The sequence below is a fragment of the Acanthopagrus latus genome, chromosome 23 (genome assembly GCF_904848185.1).
Source record: "Acanthopagrus latus isolate v.2019 chromosome 23, fAcaLat1.1, whole genome shotgun sequence".
Taxonomy (NCBI): Eukaryota; Metazoa; Chordata; class Actinopteri; order Spariformes; family Sparidae; genus Acanthopagrus; species Acanthopagrus latus.
In genome coordinates this window covers 13,990,708-14,009,641 of record NC_051061.1, presented here as the reverse complement: position 1 = coordinate 14,009,641, position 18,934 = coordinate 13,990,708, and the positions used below count along the sequence as shown (strand labels likewise).

At 42.4% G+C, this 18,934-nt stretch overlaps 1 protein-coding gene and 2 long non-coding RNA genes across 5 annotated transcripts; 2 read left to right on the top strand and 1 right to left on the bottom strand.

Annotated features, from left to right (window-relative positions):
- Positions 1–1,238: 1,238 nt before the first annotated feature.
- Positions 1,239–8,802, bottom strand: fscn2a (fascin actin-bundling protein 2a, retinal). 2 transcript variants are annotated; one of them, XM_037088813.1, is made up of 5 exons: positions 7,747–8,802; positions 4,611–4,767; positions 4,339–4,517; positions 4,112–4,282; positions 1,239–3,372 (listed from the first exon to the last, which is right to left on the bottom strand). In XM_037088813.1, exons 1-5 carry the CDS (start codon positions 8,567–8,569, stop codon positions 3,167–3,169), a joined length of 1,536 nt encoding a protein of 511 aa, XP_036944708.1. In that variant the 5' UTR covers positions 8,570–8,802; the 3' UTR covers positions 1,239–3,166. The 2 variants fall into 2 exon arrangements, with proteins under 2 accessions (XP_036944708.1, XP_036944707.1); XM_037088812.1 differs by having other exon boundaries at positions 4,112–4,279; positions 4,396–4,517.
- On the top strand, positions 2,173–4,266 carry LOC119013905. Of its 2 annotated transcripts, none has more exons than XR_005072850.1 (3): positions 2,173–2,312; positions 3,664–3,902; positions 4,126–4,266. It is a non-coding gene; the product is annotated as an uncharacterized LOC119013905 (long non-coding RNA). The 2 variants fall into 2 exon arrangements; XR_005072851.1 differs by having other exon boundaries at positions 2,198–2,312; positions 3,592–3,902.
- LOC119013907 lies at positions 4,377–5,268 on the top strand. Its single transcript, XR_005072853.1, has 2 exons — positions 4,377–4,554; positions 4,722–5,268. It is a non-coding gene; the product is annotated as an uncharacterized LOC119013907 (long non-coding RNA).
- Positions 8,803–18,934: the final 10,132 nt, after the last annotated feature.

Below are 18,934 nucleotides of genomic sequence, written 5' to 3'. Positions count from 1 at the left end.
AAACAAGAGGCAAAGGGTCAAAGAAGAACATGTCTTGAGCAGAGTTAAGAGTGGGTGGATTTAAATGTGTGTGTCGTGTGTTTCATTACAGAGGCAACTCGTACAAAAAAACCACAACACCGTGTTTTTAATTAGCTCAAAGACGAAAAAAGGTGATGAATGTCAAAGGCTTCCTGTGCATACTGTGAAATCCACATGTTGTGTTTTGAAAGTGACAGCTGACGCCGGTTCAGTTTAGAGGAACAAAGTTGCTGAAAGCGTGCACAGATGTCAGGAGGTCAGTTGCAGCACGGCGGATTGCTCACAGGTGTTTGTGCTTGTCTTGACTGCAGCCAGATATGCAGCACATGTCACGTACGATCAGTGTTAACGGAGGGTGAACTAGAATAGGAGAGGTGCACACTGCCATCCAGTGTCATGACAGGGAAAACCACACTGATCGGAGAGTCCTCTCTGCCATCAGTCTTCTCACGATCTCTTTAGTTTTAGTGTGTTCTGTGTTCGGAATAGGAAAACCATTGATATCGTTTTTGAATGATGCCATTGTTTTGAACCTTTGGCCCCTTTTTCAACGGACATTGTGACTCATAAAAGTCATTAATCCACTTATGACATTAATTATACCTCAGTTCCAGTCACGTCTCTGAAGCCAGCACACCTCGATTGAATAGAGTCATCAATTAGTATGCATTACCTGTCATATTGTATTACATATCTATATATATATATATACATACATATACGCTGAGCCCTACCTATAATAGACATACAGCAGGACAATTTCAAATGTTAATAATGATTTGAATTGAATATCAGCCAATATCAGCTATCAGCCATACATCTACTGACCTACTGTGTCATGTGGTTATTTTGCTCGTAAATCTCCTGAATGTGACAAGGGAAATCAGTATCACTAACAACCCCTCTACCATCTATACTACTGAAACACAGATTTCTCTTCTATTTTCATAGCTCAGCATACGACTCTCGTCCCATAGTCAACAAAGATATTGTCAAGTTTTTTATTGTCATCAGCATTTCCAAAAATCATATCAGAAAACAACGATATTAAAACATCTACACATATTCGGTACATTCTACAGTATGGCTGGAGGCTCTCTAAAGAGCTGATACAGGATGCACAGGTGACCAAGCCTTTAAGACTTTGCTTTTCTAAGATGTTTCTCTAGTAATTGTAAGTTGTATACATCACAAAACCGTTGCTTTAGACATTACACTTGAACTACAGCAGATTTTTATTTTTTTTCCTGGGAAATAATTGACAAAAAAAATAAAATAATAATCAACAGGGTAAATTGTGGACAGGTTCAGGTTGTCATCTGTGCTGCACACCAACATCTGGGCCAATAAAACTCTGGGCAGCTTGCGCCCCTTAGCAGTTTGATTGATGGGTGTCTGGAGTCCGTAATCAATACAAAGTGCCCCCTTGAAAAAGGCTGTGCTATACTAGAGGCGACCGATCACAGGTTACTTTTGTGAAATACAGTTGTTAGCTGTCACACCAGAAGATTCATATCAGTTTCAGCGGGGTTTTCTTGGCCTAGTTGTGCATATAGATGGGAAGCAGAGGGAAGGCAAATCTCTGTTACATGTTTTCATGTAACTCTGACACTGAAGATGGGTTTCCCTGACAACAACGAAATAAAGGGAATGCACATAGCATTCCCTTCACAAATGGAATGCATGGCATTCTGTCATGTGAGTGGTTGAAAACATGCACTACTTTAAGATTTGTATCCAAATACAGTTGCTTCTGCCTGATCTTTTTAAACAACGTCACTGCTGTGATGGACTCCTCTTTTCCACTTGTAAGTATTCCAGTAAGTAATCTGTTAAAATATCTGCTCTGTGAATCCATTCTGTCTTTTAATCTTGCCACCCGACTCTGAACAGGAGAACAGGGCATAAAGGGATGTGGAGTGCAGTATAGTTTAAGGCCCCTAGGCAGAACACTAGAGAAGCACTTTCTGAGTTCACACCTGATACATTAAAAATGATATATGTAGTCCATCAAATGCTCTAAATGTGCTCCCCGTTTGGTTTCTTGCATGTCCCTGACATTTTCTGCTGATAGTCTTTGTTCTTGAACAAGTCTGATCTCTGTGATCCTACATGTGTTACACGTCTCTGACTAAAAATGTATTTCAGTGTTTGTAGCGATGCTGATTGCAGATGTGCCTGAGCCAGTGCTAACTATCCGGTCGAGTATATTTTCATTTACAAAGAAAGCTGTCGATTTAAAGGAATGAAAACGCTCTTGGAAGCAGCCATTCTGGTTTTTGAGGACAATGGTACATTACCTTGGTGCTTCAAGTGAAATCAGTGATTATTGAACATGTCAAAGTAGTCATTTAAAATTGTAAACACGTAATGTGACTGTTGATAGATGTTTAACAAAGTCCAATAGTCAACTCAAGTATTGTCATCTTAGCCAAAGTAAATTAATTCCATGTGTAAGTATCGTATCTCTGTTTTTCGAAAAAAAGATGCAGTCTCATTGATCCATCATCATCTGTTTGTTTCTCTTGATTTTTCAGTAAGCATGTGTCAGTGTATTTCAGGCCTAATGTTGTCCTTCACTGCCAGCTTTGGATCAGTTTTGATGGAGAGAAAAATATTAGAGATATTAACTCTATTTAGCCTGTGAAATTCAGCAGCAACAGAAGGACTCAATGTTTCTCCCATGGCCATGCTTTCTGAATAGGCTAAACAGAAAATGTATCAAAAGAAGATGTGTCTCTTTGTTTATGTTCTCTCTATCGCATAACTGATCAGTGTGGCTTCACTAACACATATTTGTTACTGTACCTACAGTATATAGAATAAGGAGTATCTGAAAGAATAAGGACAGTTACTATCTTAATCCGTATTTGTGAAGTTAAACAATTTTACACAGTATGTGTTGTTTCATGTTGGCATTGTCATTTAAAAGACAAATCATTTTACATTAACAAGCATAACCACACGTCCATATATCCCTAAAGTGTTCACTTCTTCCCAATTAAAAAAACAAACAAACAAAACAAAACATGGTATCGGGCACCTGGCAGCTGGTATAAAAACAGGCAGGAAAATGCTACCCGTTAGTCCGCTTAATTTGAGCTGGTAGAAGGGGGTCCTGCGCCCTGACCCTGACTGAAAGGGATCAGTACTCCCAAAGAGCAGATGCATCAACAGTTGTGCCATCGCCCATAAGCGTACCTCCCTGGTCTCCACGAAGGTATTTGCCGTTGGAGCCCTTGATGGCGACGCGTCCATGTTCCAGGAACTCAAGGAAAAAGTCCTCTGGCTTTTCTCCATCTGAGCACACAAGGCCACTGCTAGAGACGTACCAGAACTTTCCATTAACACCTGCAGAAAGAAAGCAGTCGATTATATTTTAGCCAATTTATTAAAATTAACAACCATTGCTATTTAAACAGGATTAAAACGTACTGCTTGTCATGCAGAAAATTAGAATGTTGTGCACTAGGGTTGGGCGGTCTAACGATGTTGGATCATGATCAATCTTAAATTTCAGACATATCAAGTAGATCACAATATCTAATGCTCTCTAATGTCCGGCCATAGGAAAATGAAGTGGACAAATGTGACTGACCAAGCAAGGGTAAATCAGAGACTGTTGTGTCCACATCTTTACAGAGACCTGCCTCCACCCAACATCCCAGATCAAGCAACTGCACTCAATGGAAGGATCGTGTTCCAAGTCAAAAGTACGCAAGACTACGAGAGGACGGGGAGAGCTGGACTCACACAGAGTCAATGCTGATGGACAGTGTTTCCTAGATGTTGAACTTTTAATGTGATGATGCCGACCATACCATCATCACCATCTTGTTGCTGCTGTTTACATTTCACCCCAACGCAGAATCAAAAACTAGGTGTTTACATCTATATATAAATAAAAAAAAAACGACTTCACAACTCACACGGGTGACATATTGTAAATAACGCAATGTGACTTATAGCTAATTGTATGGCAGTAAAGGAGCTGTGTGTAAAAAAAACTCACTGGGTACTTCAAATCTAGTTACAGTCTACAGGTCATTTCAAAATTGTTTGGCTACTGTGCAGAGATGAAAACACTGACTTTTTATGTTGTAGGCGCCATCATTGAAGATCAACGAGAAAATGTCATAGACAGATCGATTGGCGTCGAGGGTGTTGGAGTTCTTGTGGTGGCACACAAAGCCGTTCTCCCCGCTGAGGATCAGCATTGGGCGGTTGATGAGTTTCATCAGGAATAATTCGTTGTCACCTGCAATGAAGGAAAAATTCTTTTCATCTGTCATGCACAGGTTAACAAAGGTTTAACCTGTGGCTGCATCTTCAAACAGACATTGGAACTTGAGTGGCTTGCCTGAAAGCACTTACCGACTGCATCGCTGACGGCTGAGAGCTGCCCATTCTTCTTCGTACACACATACTTTCCATTACTTGCTTTGAGAGCGACCCTCTGTCCTCGCCACTCGATGTCAAACATTGTGTTGACCTCTCTAGGAAGAAAGACATGAATGAGCTGAGAACTAAAAGGTAGGGGAAAAAACGTGGAAGAAAATAGCTATTTTAAAGCGAAAAGAGCTACTTACACTTCCGTGGCAGTGGACTGGATCTCTCCGTGAGAGACGAGGGTCCAGTAGGATCCACCGTTGGTCCTGAACATAGACTTTTTGCTCTCCTTGTCAATCTCCATCTGGAAGGTCTCCATGTCTGTCTCCACATCCTGATTTGCTGAAATACTCACCCCTGGTAACACAGGAAGAAAAGACAGCCTTGGTAATTGTGCCTTCATTCAGTAGAAATTATAGATTACAATGTTGCATCCTCTTGAATGCCATCTGCCTCCCTCTGAATGTCATTTACTCTCTCAGGCATTGCCAAGGAGACTTGTATGCGTAGTAGTAATCCAGCATTTAATTACATCCATGCCTTGTGTTTACATCACATAATACATTGTGCTGCCTACAATGACTCAACCAAGGCGCCAAAGAGAGACAAGAATAGAAGTATGCGTTGGTTTTTTTTTTCACAGATTGTGTCACACTGACGAGTTCTTTGACACACCAGAACAGCTGTCACGAAGCACAGACTGTTCGTTTTTAGAGCCCTTGCCACAAGTTGAATGATCAGTGATTAAATTGAAGCTCTTGTGTTGAAACAGACATTAAAAAGTACTTCACAAGTCGGGACAAGATTTAAAAAATATTAACGCTGTAAAATCATCACTAATAAATTATTTTAATTGACCTTTGAACTCTTTGATTAAGTTTATAAATGCAACTTTCCGTTGACATGTTAAAGAAAGCTGAGTAGGAAAAATAAAAAACACCGCAATCCAAAAAAAACTATTTTTATGCCTGATCTTTAGTATGTGTGAGGTGCACGAGAGCAAGGATACCAGACCTGAACCCGTCAAGACCCACTGGGACCAGATGGGCCAGACAAGGTTCAGACATAAATTTAGAAATGACGTTAGGTTTAGTCCAGACACGAGTCGTTACTGCCGAGATGTAACTCCAGTTCTGTATGTGTACATGCATTACTATAGACATAAAATAGCCTCCTGTTTATTAGTATAGTATGTACACCTTTTAATCTGTGTGCAGAGCAATGCCTTGTATTTAACCGTGGTAACATCTGCATGACAGGGTACTGTGAAACTTATACTCAGTCTCAGGATGTAAAAAACAGGGGACCCCCACACCCTACATAATTTAGATGTTTCCCTGCTTCAGCACTCCTGATTGATTTGTTACCAGGCTTCAGCAGAGCTCGATGGACGAGCGGATCATTTGAATCAGATTTGTTGAAGCAAGGGAAACATCCAAAACAGGCCAAAAGGTAGGATCTAGCAAGTGTTTCATACACAGGAAATAGATTTTTAGGATCACTTTAAACAAATAACTAGCCTCAAAGCTGTCTGCGTGCTGTGAATGTTTACATGCCTTGTTGTGAGCCTATGCTTTCCAGAAGACTTTATGTAATCAGCTAGTGTGATCTGTTTTGCGTTTCAAAAGCAATTGTGTAAATTAAGCTAAACCAACTTGAATAACATCCAAAATTGGCTTAGAGTTATGCCAATCTCTCCAGTTGTTTAGTTACCGTTCTCTAAAACCCGCTGCTTCACTTTCAGCCCATCTAGTATTGTATACTTAATCCACATGTATTAACGCTGTCTTGTGGGGTGTGTCAGGTGGTGGAGAACACACAGACAGTATAACTTCACTGTGTCTGCTGTAGTTCAAATTAGATGCCACAGAAATATCCTTCAACCTTTCTCTTAAGCCTGTTACAACCCTAATCCCCCGAAGTCACCCCTCCACCCTTCTCGTTCATTCGCTTGCTGTAATTCCCTGAGTGGTGAAATGCAAATCTGCACTGCAGGGCCCACTAAGCAGCTTTCAGTGCCTTGTTCCTAAAAAAACGTGGAACTGCCACAAGGCCAACACTACAGTTAAAAATGTAATTCTTTGCCCTTTATTCTGAGGATGGAGGTATTTCCTTGACTTTTATTTATTCGTATACGTAATGATGACTGTAGTCTCAAGTACGTTTGAGGACGTCATTTGTCAGCTCTAGTACTGCATGTGCATTGTTCTACTAGTTTATATGTACGTCAGTAGAGCCTTGGTTTGTGACATCTGTTTTTTTTTTTTTATTTCTAATTTAATTTCAATGCTTTAAAAAGCCACAACAGAATTAGCTCTCGTCCTCCAACATTGTTTTCTAAAATAATTATACCAGGCAAAGCAGACGCAGCATCACGCAGGCTGACAATAGACCGTGTAACCGATCCGTCTGATAAGGCCTGGCTGCTACTCATTGCCATCGTGGACAATGGCACACAATTTGGAAACCGTGAGTCAATGGCTGACGGTAAAGAACGAGTAGCCGCAAGGCTTAAAGACCAATGATGGTGATCAACACCCTTGGGGCACAGACCTGCCCTACAGTTATTTGCACGCTACTTAATCTTCAAGGGACACACAGTGGAAATGACAAAGCCCATTACCACAATTACCTCTACAGTTTGACTGTCAGCCAGTCTGGAGCCACCGTGTAGACAGGAAAGGCCATGCTTTCTCATATGAGCTGATGAATGTTACAGATAAGCTTTTTTGCCTGGTTCATAATCATAAAATATTCACTTTTGTTCACAAAATTCTGAACTGCTTGATTCAGGAAAAAGGTGTATGAAGTTGTCCAATGGCAGTCTGTGAACTCTACTGTACAGGCTAAGGCTAAACTCTTAGCTAACCACAATACCTAAAGCTAGCATCATAGAAAAAAATGTTATCTTGGTCTACCATGTTAACATTGTGGTAAAGTGCACAGAGAGCATACTAATGCAAAATCATAGTGGAGGACAATACTATATTTTGATAAGTGTGAGCATAGCATGGAGTCTCTGCAAGGAGTTCTAGCCATGTTTAGCTCACAAGTTAGCCCTATTTTACTATCGTTACCATGATGGCATGTTTACCATACCTGATTTTGAATAGTTTATTTCAAATGTACTGACAAACTATCAAATCCCATTCTTTTACCACTATTACATTCATCAATTAAATTTGTTTCAGTGTTACATTTCCTCCTTGGACTATAAGTGCTGCATTCAAACTCATTTCCCTGTATACAACTTTGTAAATATCAAACTCTTGCCTACATAAAGAGGTGTATTTATAAGAAAATAAGCTCTTTTTTTCAAGACTGGATGCTGATTACCTTGCTTGACTGAGACAAATCTTTTATTGGCGGCTTGAAAGACTACTTGTGGATGACTCTCCTCTAGATCGAACAGCTCATCTTTTCCGGGCTTGGAGCATCTGCCAGATCGCAGCGTTCCTGTGGGACCCACCGGTGTCAGGTATTTCCCATCACAGTCCTTAAAGGCCAGCTTGCCAGACTTCAGCTCCAATGTGAAGCTGGTTGCGTTGGTGTTCTCCTTGACCAGTTTGCCATCATTGCTGAGGAAACGGCTGTCGCAGGTCTTCAGGCTGTACTTGCCGTCCAGGTATACCAAGGTGACGAGGGAGTCCACCCCCCAGGGAATGTTGCTGTCCACTGAGATCTCTCCATCTGAGGCAGACAGATGGGCATAGCGCTTACGAGCCACGCTCAGCAGGCTAGCCTGTGGGTGTAGAGCCAAGTGGACAGCCCACAGCTCTTGCTCCCCGATGGCTTGAGCAAAGCAGGAGAGGTAGTCGGCCGAGCCTCCAAAGTAACGCAGGAAAGGCTCCGATTGAAGCGCCCAGCGACCATCAGACTGGGGCACGATAAGGAAACGGCATTCGGGGTCAGGCTTCTCTGCCCCACATGTGATCTTCCCATCTTTGTCAGAGGCCAGATAGCGTCCTAGGTGGCTTCGGAGGAACACTACCTGGCCATCCTGCTCGTCCTGCTCCAAGGTCCAGATCTGTTTCTTCTTCATGCTGATGGCCGAGGCGTTCACCTTGAAGCCGAACGCCTCAGCCGTCAGGTAGCGGTTCTCATAGTTGATGAGGCCAAACTGCAGCTTCAGGGCCCTGTTAATTCCGTTTGGGGGCATGCCTGAACAGGCCACACGCAAAGGTTGCACGCGAAGAGGTTTAGGACTGACAAGGGAAAGGGTAATGAGGGATAGCAGGCATGTGACTGAAAAGCAAAAATAAAAATGCTTGAATTCTCCCCCCTTTTTGTCGCTCAAGCTGTAAATTAGCTCCACTGATCTTCCTTGATGAAATGTGTAGCAGTCCTTCCTTCTCCTGTCACTTTCTCTGTTCCCCCAGAGAGTTTCCACAGGCACTTGCTCTCTGTTCCTTAATGAGTTAGGATTAAAATCAGCAGGACACAGCACCTCAATCCAACAAGCCGCTGACGTCACACACCCGTGCACCAACCGCAAACTTCCCCTCCTCCCTCTCCTTCTCCGGCACACACTCGGTCCAATTCATTCTCTTGCTCCTCCGTATCTTTCCCTTTCTCTCACCTCTTCCTTCTCTCCTTAACCCTTTGCATCTCACAGTGGCACACTAACTTGTCAGCCTGACTACCCATTGGTTGTTACCCTCATATTTAGGTCCATATACTAGTGGCCATGCCATCCAGGCCCTGGGATTATCCTAGCTTTGATCTGCTGGCGAGCCACAGCCTAATTGGAAAATGTCCAGAGAGGAAAGGTGCTTTTGGTTGCTCCCCACTGCTTCTCCTTCTCTTTTGAGCTTCCCTTTTCAGAACAGATTTTTATCATGAGACTAACTGAGTTTATCATCATTCAGTTTGTGTAAACACATAAACACCCTCTGAATAACATTTCCTATCCACGAGGAAGCTTTGTGCTTGTTAAAGGCTTGGTGTTAAGATTAGAACTGTATTCACAAAAAGCTTCTTTCACACTGCCCTGGACCAGGGGTAATGTGCATGGTTGGCTGATTTAGAAGCATAGTCTTAATTCTCAAAGTAGTACAAAGGTTCCTTTATGAAGGTTATTATCCCAGTTTGCCACATGCAGGTCCAGAAGAAGCTACATAGCAACGTTCTGTTTGCTGCAAGTCTTCAGAGATATTGTTATTTGTGAAGTCTGTGAGCTAAGCAAAGAGGAATTTGAATGACACACATTTGAATGTGCTGCCCATTTGCCTTTTCTCCACTTTCACCTTTGTTTATTCTTAACCCTCTTCTTTCTAATCCTTTTAGGCCCATCTTTGTTATTCTGTCAGGCAATTGATAATGGAGGACAAACTCAATGCCACATGACCTTTGTCACAGTGTGCTAAGGTGAACCTTTGTAAGAGCATTACCACTCCCTTGACTGGGGATGTTGAGGGTAATGCCAAGAAGAACATACTGTAACTACCAAAACCACACAACTGTGTGATTTAACTATAGCACGAAGCAAAAATCCTTAGGGTTTTATTTCTACTCGGTAATCTTTAAAGGCAAGAGCTCTCATCTATTAGCCTTGACAGTTAAGAGTGATTAGCATAGTGATCCCAGACCACTAAAGGGGGTTAACGCTCTAACGGTAATAAGGACAAAGGTTGGTAATATCCCAAAGCCAAAAAGAAGCTGTGTGCGAGGCAGAAACATGTGTGATGTTGATGTGTGTTAAGTTGCTATGGCACGTTGTCTCTTCTGCTGGAATTAAATTCTCAGTGTTTAAATCACTGTCACACAGGGTGTGGAGCTCTGACATTTGAATAGAGCCTTCGCTCCTATGTGTTGAAAGCCACATGCTGAAACTGTGCCAACCACACCTTTCCGACATCAGGCTGTGTCTGATGGTTTCTGTAACTTTCCAAAACTGACAATTCAGCATTCACACTGACTGCACACAGGTCCGTGTGCAGAGGTGAGAAAGGAACCAAGATTTAAACTCTAGCTTTTTTTTTTTTTTATGTTACTACTTTCATGGGAACGACGAAGTGCAACATTGTGAATGTGTTATCCATATACTTGAAATGATATTGTGTATCTATGTCTCTATGATGGCGGCTGTTCTCTCAGCAAAGTTGATGTATAAGTAAAGCTTACTGAAACATACTGAACTATGTGAGTTCCTACAAAGTACTACAATATACACTACTGACATCACAATCTTGATATGTGTTCCTCAGGCTACTTTTTGATCCATTAACTCAAATGTCTTACAACATCTCTTACATTACCTCCCAGCTTCTTTAGGTGAGATTCTGTTGATTCTTAACTGTCATTTGAAACAACTCTGATCTCCTACTTTTCCTACTCAGTCACAAGTAATAAGTCTAATTCAGGTTTTGTCATCGTTTGGGTAAAGTCTCAAAACCTGAGCGAGCAAAAATCACACTTTTTACAGTAACAGTAATCTACACTAAGAATAAACTCTTGTTGTCCCATAATAAAAACACTGGCTATTCTGCTCTTACTTGCCTTAAATTGTGTGATTCAAAGGCCTTGCAAAACCTGTAGTATACATAATTGTCCATGTGTTTTCACCCTGTGCGCACTAGGTGGCAGCATCGCCTTGTACCAGTGCACAATGATGGTTTAAAATTACATGTGAATTAAGTGATACTATTAAAAGAGGTCTAAATGAATGTAATAAAATGTTAAATCTAGGCTACTGCAGGATCCCAAATCCAACCATTTTTCCATTCATATATCCAGCTTTGTTTATTAACAACCACTTGCGTTATCTTGGTTTGGGTTTGGAGACCATATCTGTAAAAATCACTTGGAATATGAAAGATGTGACAGGGAGAGTCTAACAAAGGACATTACTGAATTGCAAAACACAAGTTTGGGATCTGGTCGTTATGAGGCTTGACTCCAACAAGGAAATAAAGTCAGGATTATGTCAGCACCTAATTGGATTTATTTTGATTTTGAGCTGTATGTCAAAGAGGTTGGTGTGTTTACCGGGGAAAGTGCAGCTGTCAAACTGCTGTATCATCACTGCTGCTGGCTGTTTGTTTTGCAAACCAATCCGGAGAATATTTCAAACACATGATTCTGATATAATTGAAATCCTCCAATGCATAAGTCTCTCTACGCTGCTGTGAATGGCTGTTTCTGTGAAAGCTACTGACAAGGAGACTATCCCTCCCCTGTCCGTCTGGCCCATCCATTCCTGCAACAACCCACAGAATCTGCCATGTTGCACCCATATTTTCACACTACTCCAAAACGGCTAAACCAAACACTGCCTCCAGAGAAGGTCTTTTACATTTTTAGTGTCCACTATAAGCCGAGTATGAGACGAGGTGTGTTCAGGTAGCTACAATGTGAAATTTTACATAGATGCCACTGAATCTAAAAAATTAAATCCATCTCAAAAATCTCCTACCTTCATGGGAGTGCAATACTCATTGCCAGTGAAAACTGAAGAACACAGCTCACTAGTGAGATCACAATCAATACTGTAATAAGTACAAACACTAGGTGAAGGATATTTCTATTTGGATGCCAAATGTAACAGCCATGTATTTGTTTTGTGACATGGCCCAGCTCTCAATTAACTCTGCAGCCTCTGTTCACGTGTGCTCTGATGACTCTATGGTTATTACGGCTGATTTATGTCCAGTAGATGGCAGTGTTGACTATAAAGTGCATTTGTTTTCTCGCACACATTTGGATTCCTGTGTTTGCTGGTTTATGCTGTGAAATGAGAAACATGTCTTGAGAAGAATGTCAATCATTTTTCTAAAGCTTCTTAATAGACAGGAGCTGCTTGGCTGGTTGAACACAAAGTAAAAGCCAAATTAATTCTTGATACAGTGCATGAAAGTGATTTCTGAGAGTGTACTGAAGAGAGGCTCCCTCCCTGGATAGGACAAAGATCCTGAAAGGTCTGCTGAATAACATTTGGACCATTAGAAGAGGGGGCAAATATGATAAACAGTATTTTAACATTATTAATTAGTTTAAAAGTCATTGATATTTTATAGAAAAGTGTGGAAACATGGAAAGTAGGAAAGATGACCAAGCAACAATGAGTTGTGGCACTGTAAAACACACTTCCCCACACTGTCCCCAACAGAAAGATACAGATGGAATGAGTTACGTTCATTATTAGAGAAGTATAAATTATTGATATGTTGCAGGTTTGAAGTGACTAACTGGTCTTCAGGTCTTCAATCAGCCACATTTCTCCTTCTTCTGAACTAAACATAACAGAACCAAGTAACTGTTCTGAGAAGATGCTGTCGCTAATAGGCCACGAGTCTCTGATGATGGAAATAATATTCAACATATGAGGCCAGTCGTTCTTACGTCCTTCAGATCCTCCCCCACTCCCTTGCCACTCTGGGTTGCTTGGCACTCCATGGTCCTTATGAGCAATAACCATACCTCGTTTAAACTGTGGTGGTCCAGTGGCCATGCCAAATTGCATATTGTGACTTAAATGTATTTCATTTCTCTCTCTCCGGTTGTCTGCTTGTCTGCTTGTCTTTGTATTTATCTCTCGTTTCCCTCCCTCATTCCCTTTAAGCTTAGAAGCAAGTCAGAAAGAATAATAAAACCCTTGCTGTTGCTGGAAAAGAAAACGAATGATGGAAGAAAAAAATAAGAATAAAACGGGTGGTGACTTGCAAACACACAGAGACATGCATGTGCACGCACTCACACACAAATCAAATGATGAGCCGAGGTCTCCCCCGAGGGCATGAACATGGATTAATGTGCCGGGCGCGATTATTTCATTTATAACTGTCCTGGACCTTTTCAGATAAGACCATTTTTCAGGTTGCCATCCACAAGCACCTTTAGACTGCATCTATTAGCCTGCCAACTGCTCAGAGCTGCATTTAAAGGGCCAGCACCATCCCAAATTTGTTAGCTTTTATTGTTTCAGAGAAGAGTCAAGGTTGTCAGTGGTATATTGGGTGCATCTGACTCCCAACAATAAAGGTATGAGGGTCTGAAGAAACGGAAAAATTATACCTTGGTTACTGCAGAAAAGTCTGCTATGACTACAATTAAAAAGTGGATTTATCTTCACTCCTGTTTCTCAGCCCGACCTCTCAGCTCCTTAACCAGAGTACCTAGTGAGTGCTGAGCTCATTGAGAGTTGACCTGAGTTTAAATACACACGCACATCCACGGTGCATGCCGTTGCTGGCCAGCTTATAGCTTATGTACAGTGAACTAATGTGGCTGTTTGGGAAGAATAAACACTTGCGCAAGTAACAAGAGCAAAAACAAATGATCCTGCAGTCCAACAACTTCCACTAGTGGTGTACACACCGCTGACAAGAAACACCAAACTGCATGACTCAGGCACAAATGGTTCATGAACAAGGTAATGTTTGAAGTTTTATTCATATTAAGTCTTGCTGAAGGTTCTCAGTCATCCAGGTCATGGTAATTGTAAGTGCTATACTGTAGGCTTGTATTAGTTTCTTGTAGACATTTCACCTCTCATCCAAGAAGCCTCCTCAGTTCCAACTAACTGGAGATGCGCTGCAGGTTTTAATCCCTGCGTGGGTGTGGCCTTACAGAGTCGTTGAACTCTGAGATGTTCAGTATTCTTAGCCGATGACCTTCCTCACTCTCTGACACCATCTCGCAAGTTATGGTGACTGGCGATAAAATAAAACGCGCTGTTACCTTGAGTTAATTTGTGGATTTTGTTTGAACATTGATTGAAACGTACGGGACAATAAAAGGACAAAATGAAGGTCGAGTTGTTTTGGGGTGTTTTGATGTAGAAATCTTGCATATCATGTCTGTAACATTTGTATAAGTGGTTGTACTTCACTGCAAACCTATTGCGGTTTCTTTTATGGGGCTATGTCCTTGAAACGGCTGTGGGTTAATAAAATCATAACTGTTTAACTAACACCTCCACTGCTCGTGTCCTATATACACCACACAGGTCCAAAAGATGTCCTTTCTTTGCTCTCTCCTGCCCCCGTGGGAGCCTCCTGCTGCCCCCTCTAAAACCAGCAGAGGAAAACAGTCCATGAGACACGCAGTAAAAGTAAAATGTAAAATGGCTGCCTTGGCTGGGATTCTCCTTCCTCAGCAGCTTGGTGCTCACTGACCCCATTAATCCAGGTGTTCATTCATCTACAGGACGATCCTCCCACAGGCCGTTAACGGCTCACCCCACTGTGTTTGCCCAGCCCCGACCCTTCCCAGCCCCGGCCTTCTCACTCCTGCTCTACCCAATGTAATGGGGGGGCTGCCAATGAGCTAAGTATGGGCAGCCATATAAATGAGCCTTGGTAAATGTCAAGCCTTTTAATACTCAGTTGTAATGCCACATTTGTTTTGTAGCCTGTCATTTGTTTTTAGAGTGAGCCAAACTTGTTAAATCCCCCCTTGCTAATTTTTCCAAGGCGTGAAGACAGGGATCCAGTCATGCAGAGAGGGAAGGCGCTATAACTTCATTGGAGGTTACGTTGCTGTCAGTTCAATACATTATTGACAAAGACACCTCAGCTCTCAAGGAAAGCAGCCTGTGAATAGGTAAGCAATAAAAGCAGTTTCTCATAGATTAAACTGCAGACTGTTGGACGCTGCATACGGCCGCACACAGACTGGGCTCTTGTTTTCGGTGTAGACAGGGTGAGCTTTAAGGGACAGGGGCGCTCATGTTGTCATCCTTTGCTCACCGGCTCTGACAGCAGGGCTAATACGAGGCCTCAGCTTCTGTCATTCTGACAATTCCCTGTCTCTTTCATATAAAGAGAACGATCATGTGAATTACAATGACAGGTATGTGCATGTCCGTCTGTAGAAATGTGCTTGTCCGCGTGTGTGAGTTGGCGGATGCGGGCTCGCATGCGTGGCAGACACCGGCTCTTGTGTGTGTTTTGTGTTTGTGCCTGTGCGTGCGTCCGCATGCATACATGGTAATTTATGTGCAAACACATGTGTTTCAGCGTCTCCACATGTTTGCCCCGTTCACTCAGAGGTTTTATATACAATTTCTGCCATTCTGCAAGAGCCAGACGTACAACAAGCTGCAAATTCTCCTCCCTCAGTTTTTTTTCTTTTTTTTACTGCATTCCCACACGAAGAGACTGTAAAAGACGGTGATTTACACACATGTGCGTGAATACAGTCAGTGCACTGTACCTCTACTGTACTGGTTTGAAAGCTAAGTTAGTCCCAGGTTCCTTTAAGAGGGTCAGAGGAGCATGTTTGTTTTGCAGAAATCTGTTAGCAGGATTGTTAGCACAGACCCCAGGGGGTGAGAAATGTGGAGTTATCCAAAAAGAAAAAAGAGTGCAAGTGCAAAACCTGAGGGATCATTGCTAGTATGTAAATTAAAACAAAAATGTTCACCTGTTTGTCATACAAGATGATACCGGGGTCAGTATTGGTGCTGTTAGCTAATGAAGCTGGCCAGGAGACAGCAGTTTGGACCAGCAGTTGGAACAGAGGGGACAATGTGTGGGAGGAGAGACGGTCTGAAGAAAACGAGAGGGAGCCCTTATTATGTAGTGTGAACTCAGCCAAGCTGTATATCCAACGTCTGTCTCCATAAGCCCTGAGCACTTGCTATGTGTTCATCTACACCGAGCGATGCCATTTGTCCTTGCGCGCACACACACACACACACACACACACACACACACACACACACACACACACACACACACACACACACACATTCCCCTCAAACAGACTACGATAGCTTGTCTGACAAATTGAGCGCATTTGTTCACTGGAGAAATTTTCATTGAGCAACTGGGTCTTCTCTCCGTCTCCTGTTGTTTCTCATTCAGAGGTTTCCTCCCCTCTTTCTCCATCTGTGGGTTGATTGTTTACAGCAGGAAGTGCCTGGCATCCTCTCACTTGGCATTGGGAGACAGTGACTTGGCTGGTGCTGGTAGCCCAACATCATTCACAGTCCCAGTGCCTGCTTCAGTGTAATTCATGTGCTTTTGGGAGACATCCTTACCGGAATAGAGAGCATTTTTGTTGATTATTCCGTCTGTTTTTGATTACATCCTGGCTGGCCTCGGAGAGCAAGTGGACAATTTAGCTATCATTCCTAGATGGGTTAATGGGACCCAGGCTGGAGGTTTATGTTGGGGTTCAAAACAGTGGGTTGGCTGAGATTTTCAGTTGTTACAGTGAGGAGTGCTGCACACAAATGTTTGTGTGGTATTTCTCTTCCATGTATGTGTGCAAACATGTAAGCTCTGAAGAGTGCCTAGAGGTGAGAAGTGAAACTGCATGGATTGGCATAAAATTTAGGCCACATATTCATTTCTCCCCCAATGTGAATCGTAATAATTTTGGTGATCACCGAAATACCCAAATTGGTGCCTTTGGACAAAATTCGGCTCCACATAAAGTTTGATTTGGCTATTTTGTTTGGCATTAAAAAGGATCCCTACTTGTTTTTATCACAGGCACAGTGGATCCATAGTATTATTGTTGCATCATAACAATACAATAGGTGTATAGTTTTTTGGCCTGAAGCAGCCATTAAGTTTTAGTTTTGGCCCTCCGAGGGGACCTCTGCTCTAGCTTCCCTTTGATTTTTGATAAAATGCCTACAAAACCAATCACATTTCCTTCAACTTTGGCTGAACTTTGTTTTATGTGTCTGCGGTATCTGAAAATATAATTGATAACTCATTTCAGTGCCATTTTAATACTTCAGAGAGTCTAAAAAAAAAATCAATAGCTGCATTAAAGGTGCATGTAAGATAAGATAAAGATTGTCTGTATCATGTATGTAATGTATAATATTGATGATAGATATTTGTGACTCTGAGCAGTAAGTTTCTTTAAACTGTGCCCAGGAGTTATCAATTACCAAAACTGTTCAGTTGCGCTAGGTTTCAATCGTTGTATAGTAAATATAACTCAAATCTGTCGCTGATTGGATCTTAACAACTGGTTAGAACTTGAAGTGGCGATGAAGTCAAATTGTAAAGAGTCTTTAAAAAGGATTCCTGAATATAGCCTGTGCTAATTAGCACACTTAACTGAGCTATGATAGTGATCATGGTAAATATTATACCTGTACCGGATCAGCATGTAAGCGTTGTCATTATAGTCATGTTTGCATGCTGGCGTTTGCATTTAGCTCATAGCCCCGCTGTGCAGCCTCGCAGAGTGCCTCAGAGCCACCAGCAGGGCTTGTTTTGTCAAAGCTATAAGTCATCAGATGTTTAATCCATCTCATGACTGTTTGGCCTGGCCTGTCCCGGGTTGTTTGTCCAGCTGCGATGTCAGATGCACTGTAAAAGAGGGGATATCGGTGTCTTCACGGTGCAAACAGAATTTGCGCCCTTTGACCCTTGAGATGGATGTTGCGTGGTCTGAATAGTGCTAGCTTCTGCATAAGCGCTCCAATTGCTCTCTGCTGAAGTGGTAAGCCTTCTGGGGACTGTTTGTGCTGGGTAAGCTTGTATTTCCGTGTGCATGCACCACCTGTCAGCGCGCAGCACAACGATGTGTGTTTGTGGGCGTGTTTATATGTTCATTCACGGACCCTTACAAGCCATGACTAGTGGCACAAGTCGGGCCCAGATGTTGTTTTTCTACTGTACGATGGTAAGAGGTTGCCACTCTTATTAAGGAGCTTTAAGATGGTGTAATTGTATTCCAGAGCGTTTGTGCTAGTGTGTGCTTATGTTAGTGCATGAGCGTACATGCAAGATTCCCAAGGGGCTACCTGATCCTATTACATTATCCGACGCACATCAAAGGGTTAAGCGCTGTCTGCCTCTATAGTCATTAAGCCCTCTCTTAGCCACAGTAAATCAACGCTGTGCCGGCAACAGCTGCTCTGATCACCTATTAAAACTTCCATAATGTGCCGTGTGTACAGAGTGGGGCCTGTAAGCTGACACTGGCCAATAGACCTCCAGATAAAGGCCATCTTGAGCCTCTGATCTGGTTCCTATGGTCAGGATAGCAAGGGAAGTGGAGCTGAGCGGGGAGAGATGACAGAGAAGCCTTGCCTCGGGGCTCCAAACCATGCAGGATACTAAACAGATATGCCCCGCACTGTAGATGTATTTATATCTCAAGTCACCAGACGAGGAGATGTTATCAAGCCTTCAGCCCAGTTGGTTGAAGTCTTTAAAAACGTAATATATTCAAAGCTGGAGATTTTCTGGGCAAACGCCCGGTGGCAGCTGAAGAAACACTTTATCTGATCTTGGTGGGGGCTATACATTAGCGCTGAGTAAAAGAATGCATTGTGCACATGTGAAATGTCTCTTGAAATGCTAAAAATACCACGGGCCACAAAATTAAACATTAACATTGTTTGAGAATCCACAGCCCAAGATGGGTTTTGCAGCAGAATACTCGCTTTTTTTTTTCACCCGCTGGTCTGGTCAAGGAAATTGTGTGGAAATCAATAGCAGGGCTAGCTTGCTGGACCACTGTCAGTCTTTACAGAAGGGCTCACTCAGGAGGCCCGTCTCCATGGAGACACAAACAGGGCATGAGACTGCCCTCAGGTGAAGTCTCCGTG

Bases quoted from the DNA above. Each gene is read 5' to 3' on its own strand.
- fscn2a (XM_037088813.1), bottom strand. From the start codon at position 8,569: ATGCCCCCAAACGGAATTAACAGGGCCCTGAAGCTGCAGTTTGGCCTC. The intron at 4,768-7,746 runs GTAATCAGCATC...CTGTGTTACCAG, and splicing joins ATTTGTCTCAGTCAAGCAAG to GGGTGAGTATTTCAGCAAAT. The intron at 3,373-4,111 runs GTCAGTGTTTTC...TTCTTTCTGCAG, and splicing joins TGGCGCCTACAACATAAAAA to GTGTTAATGGAAAGTTCTGG.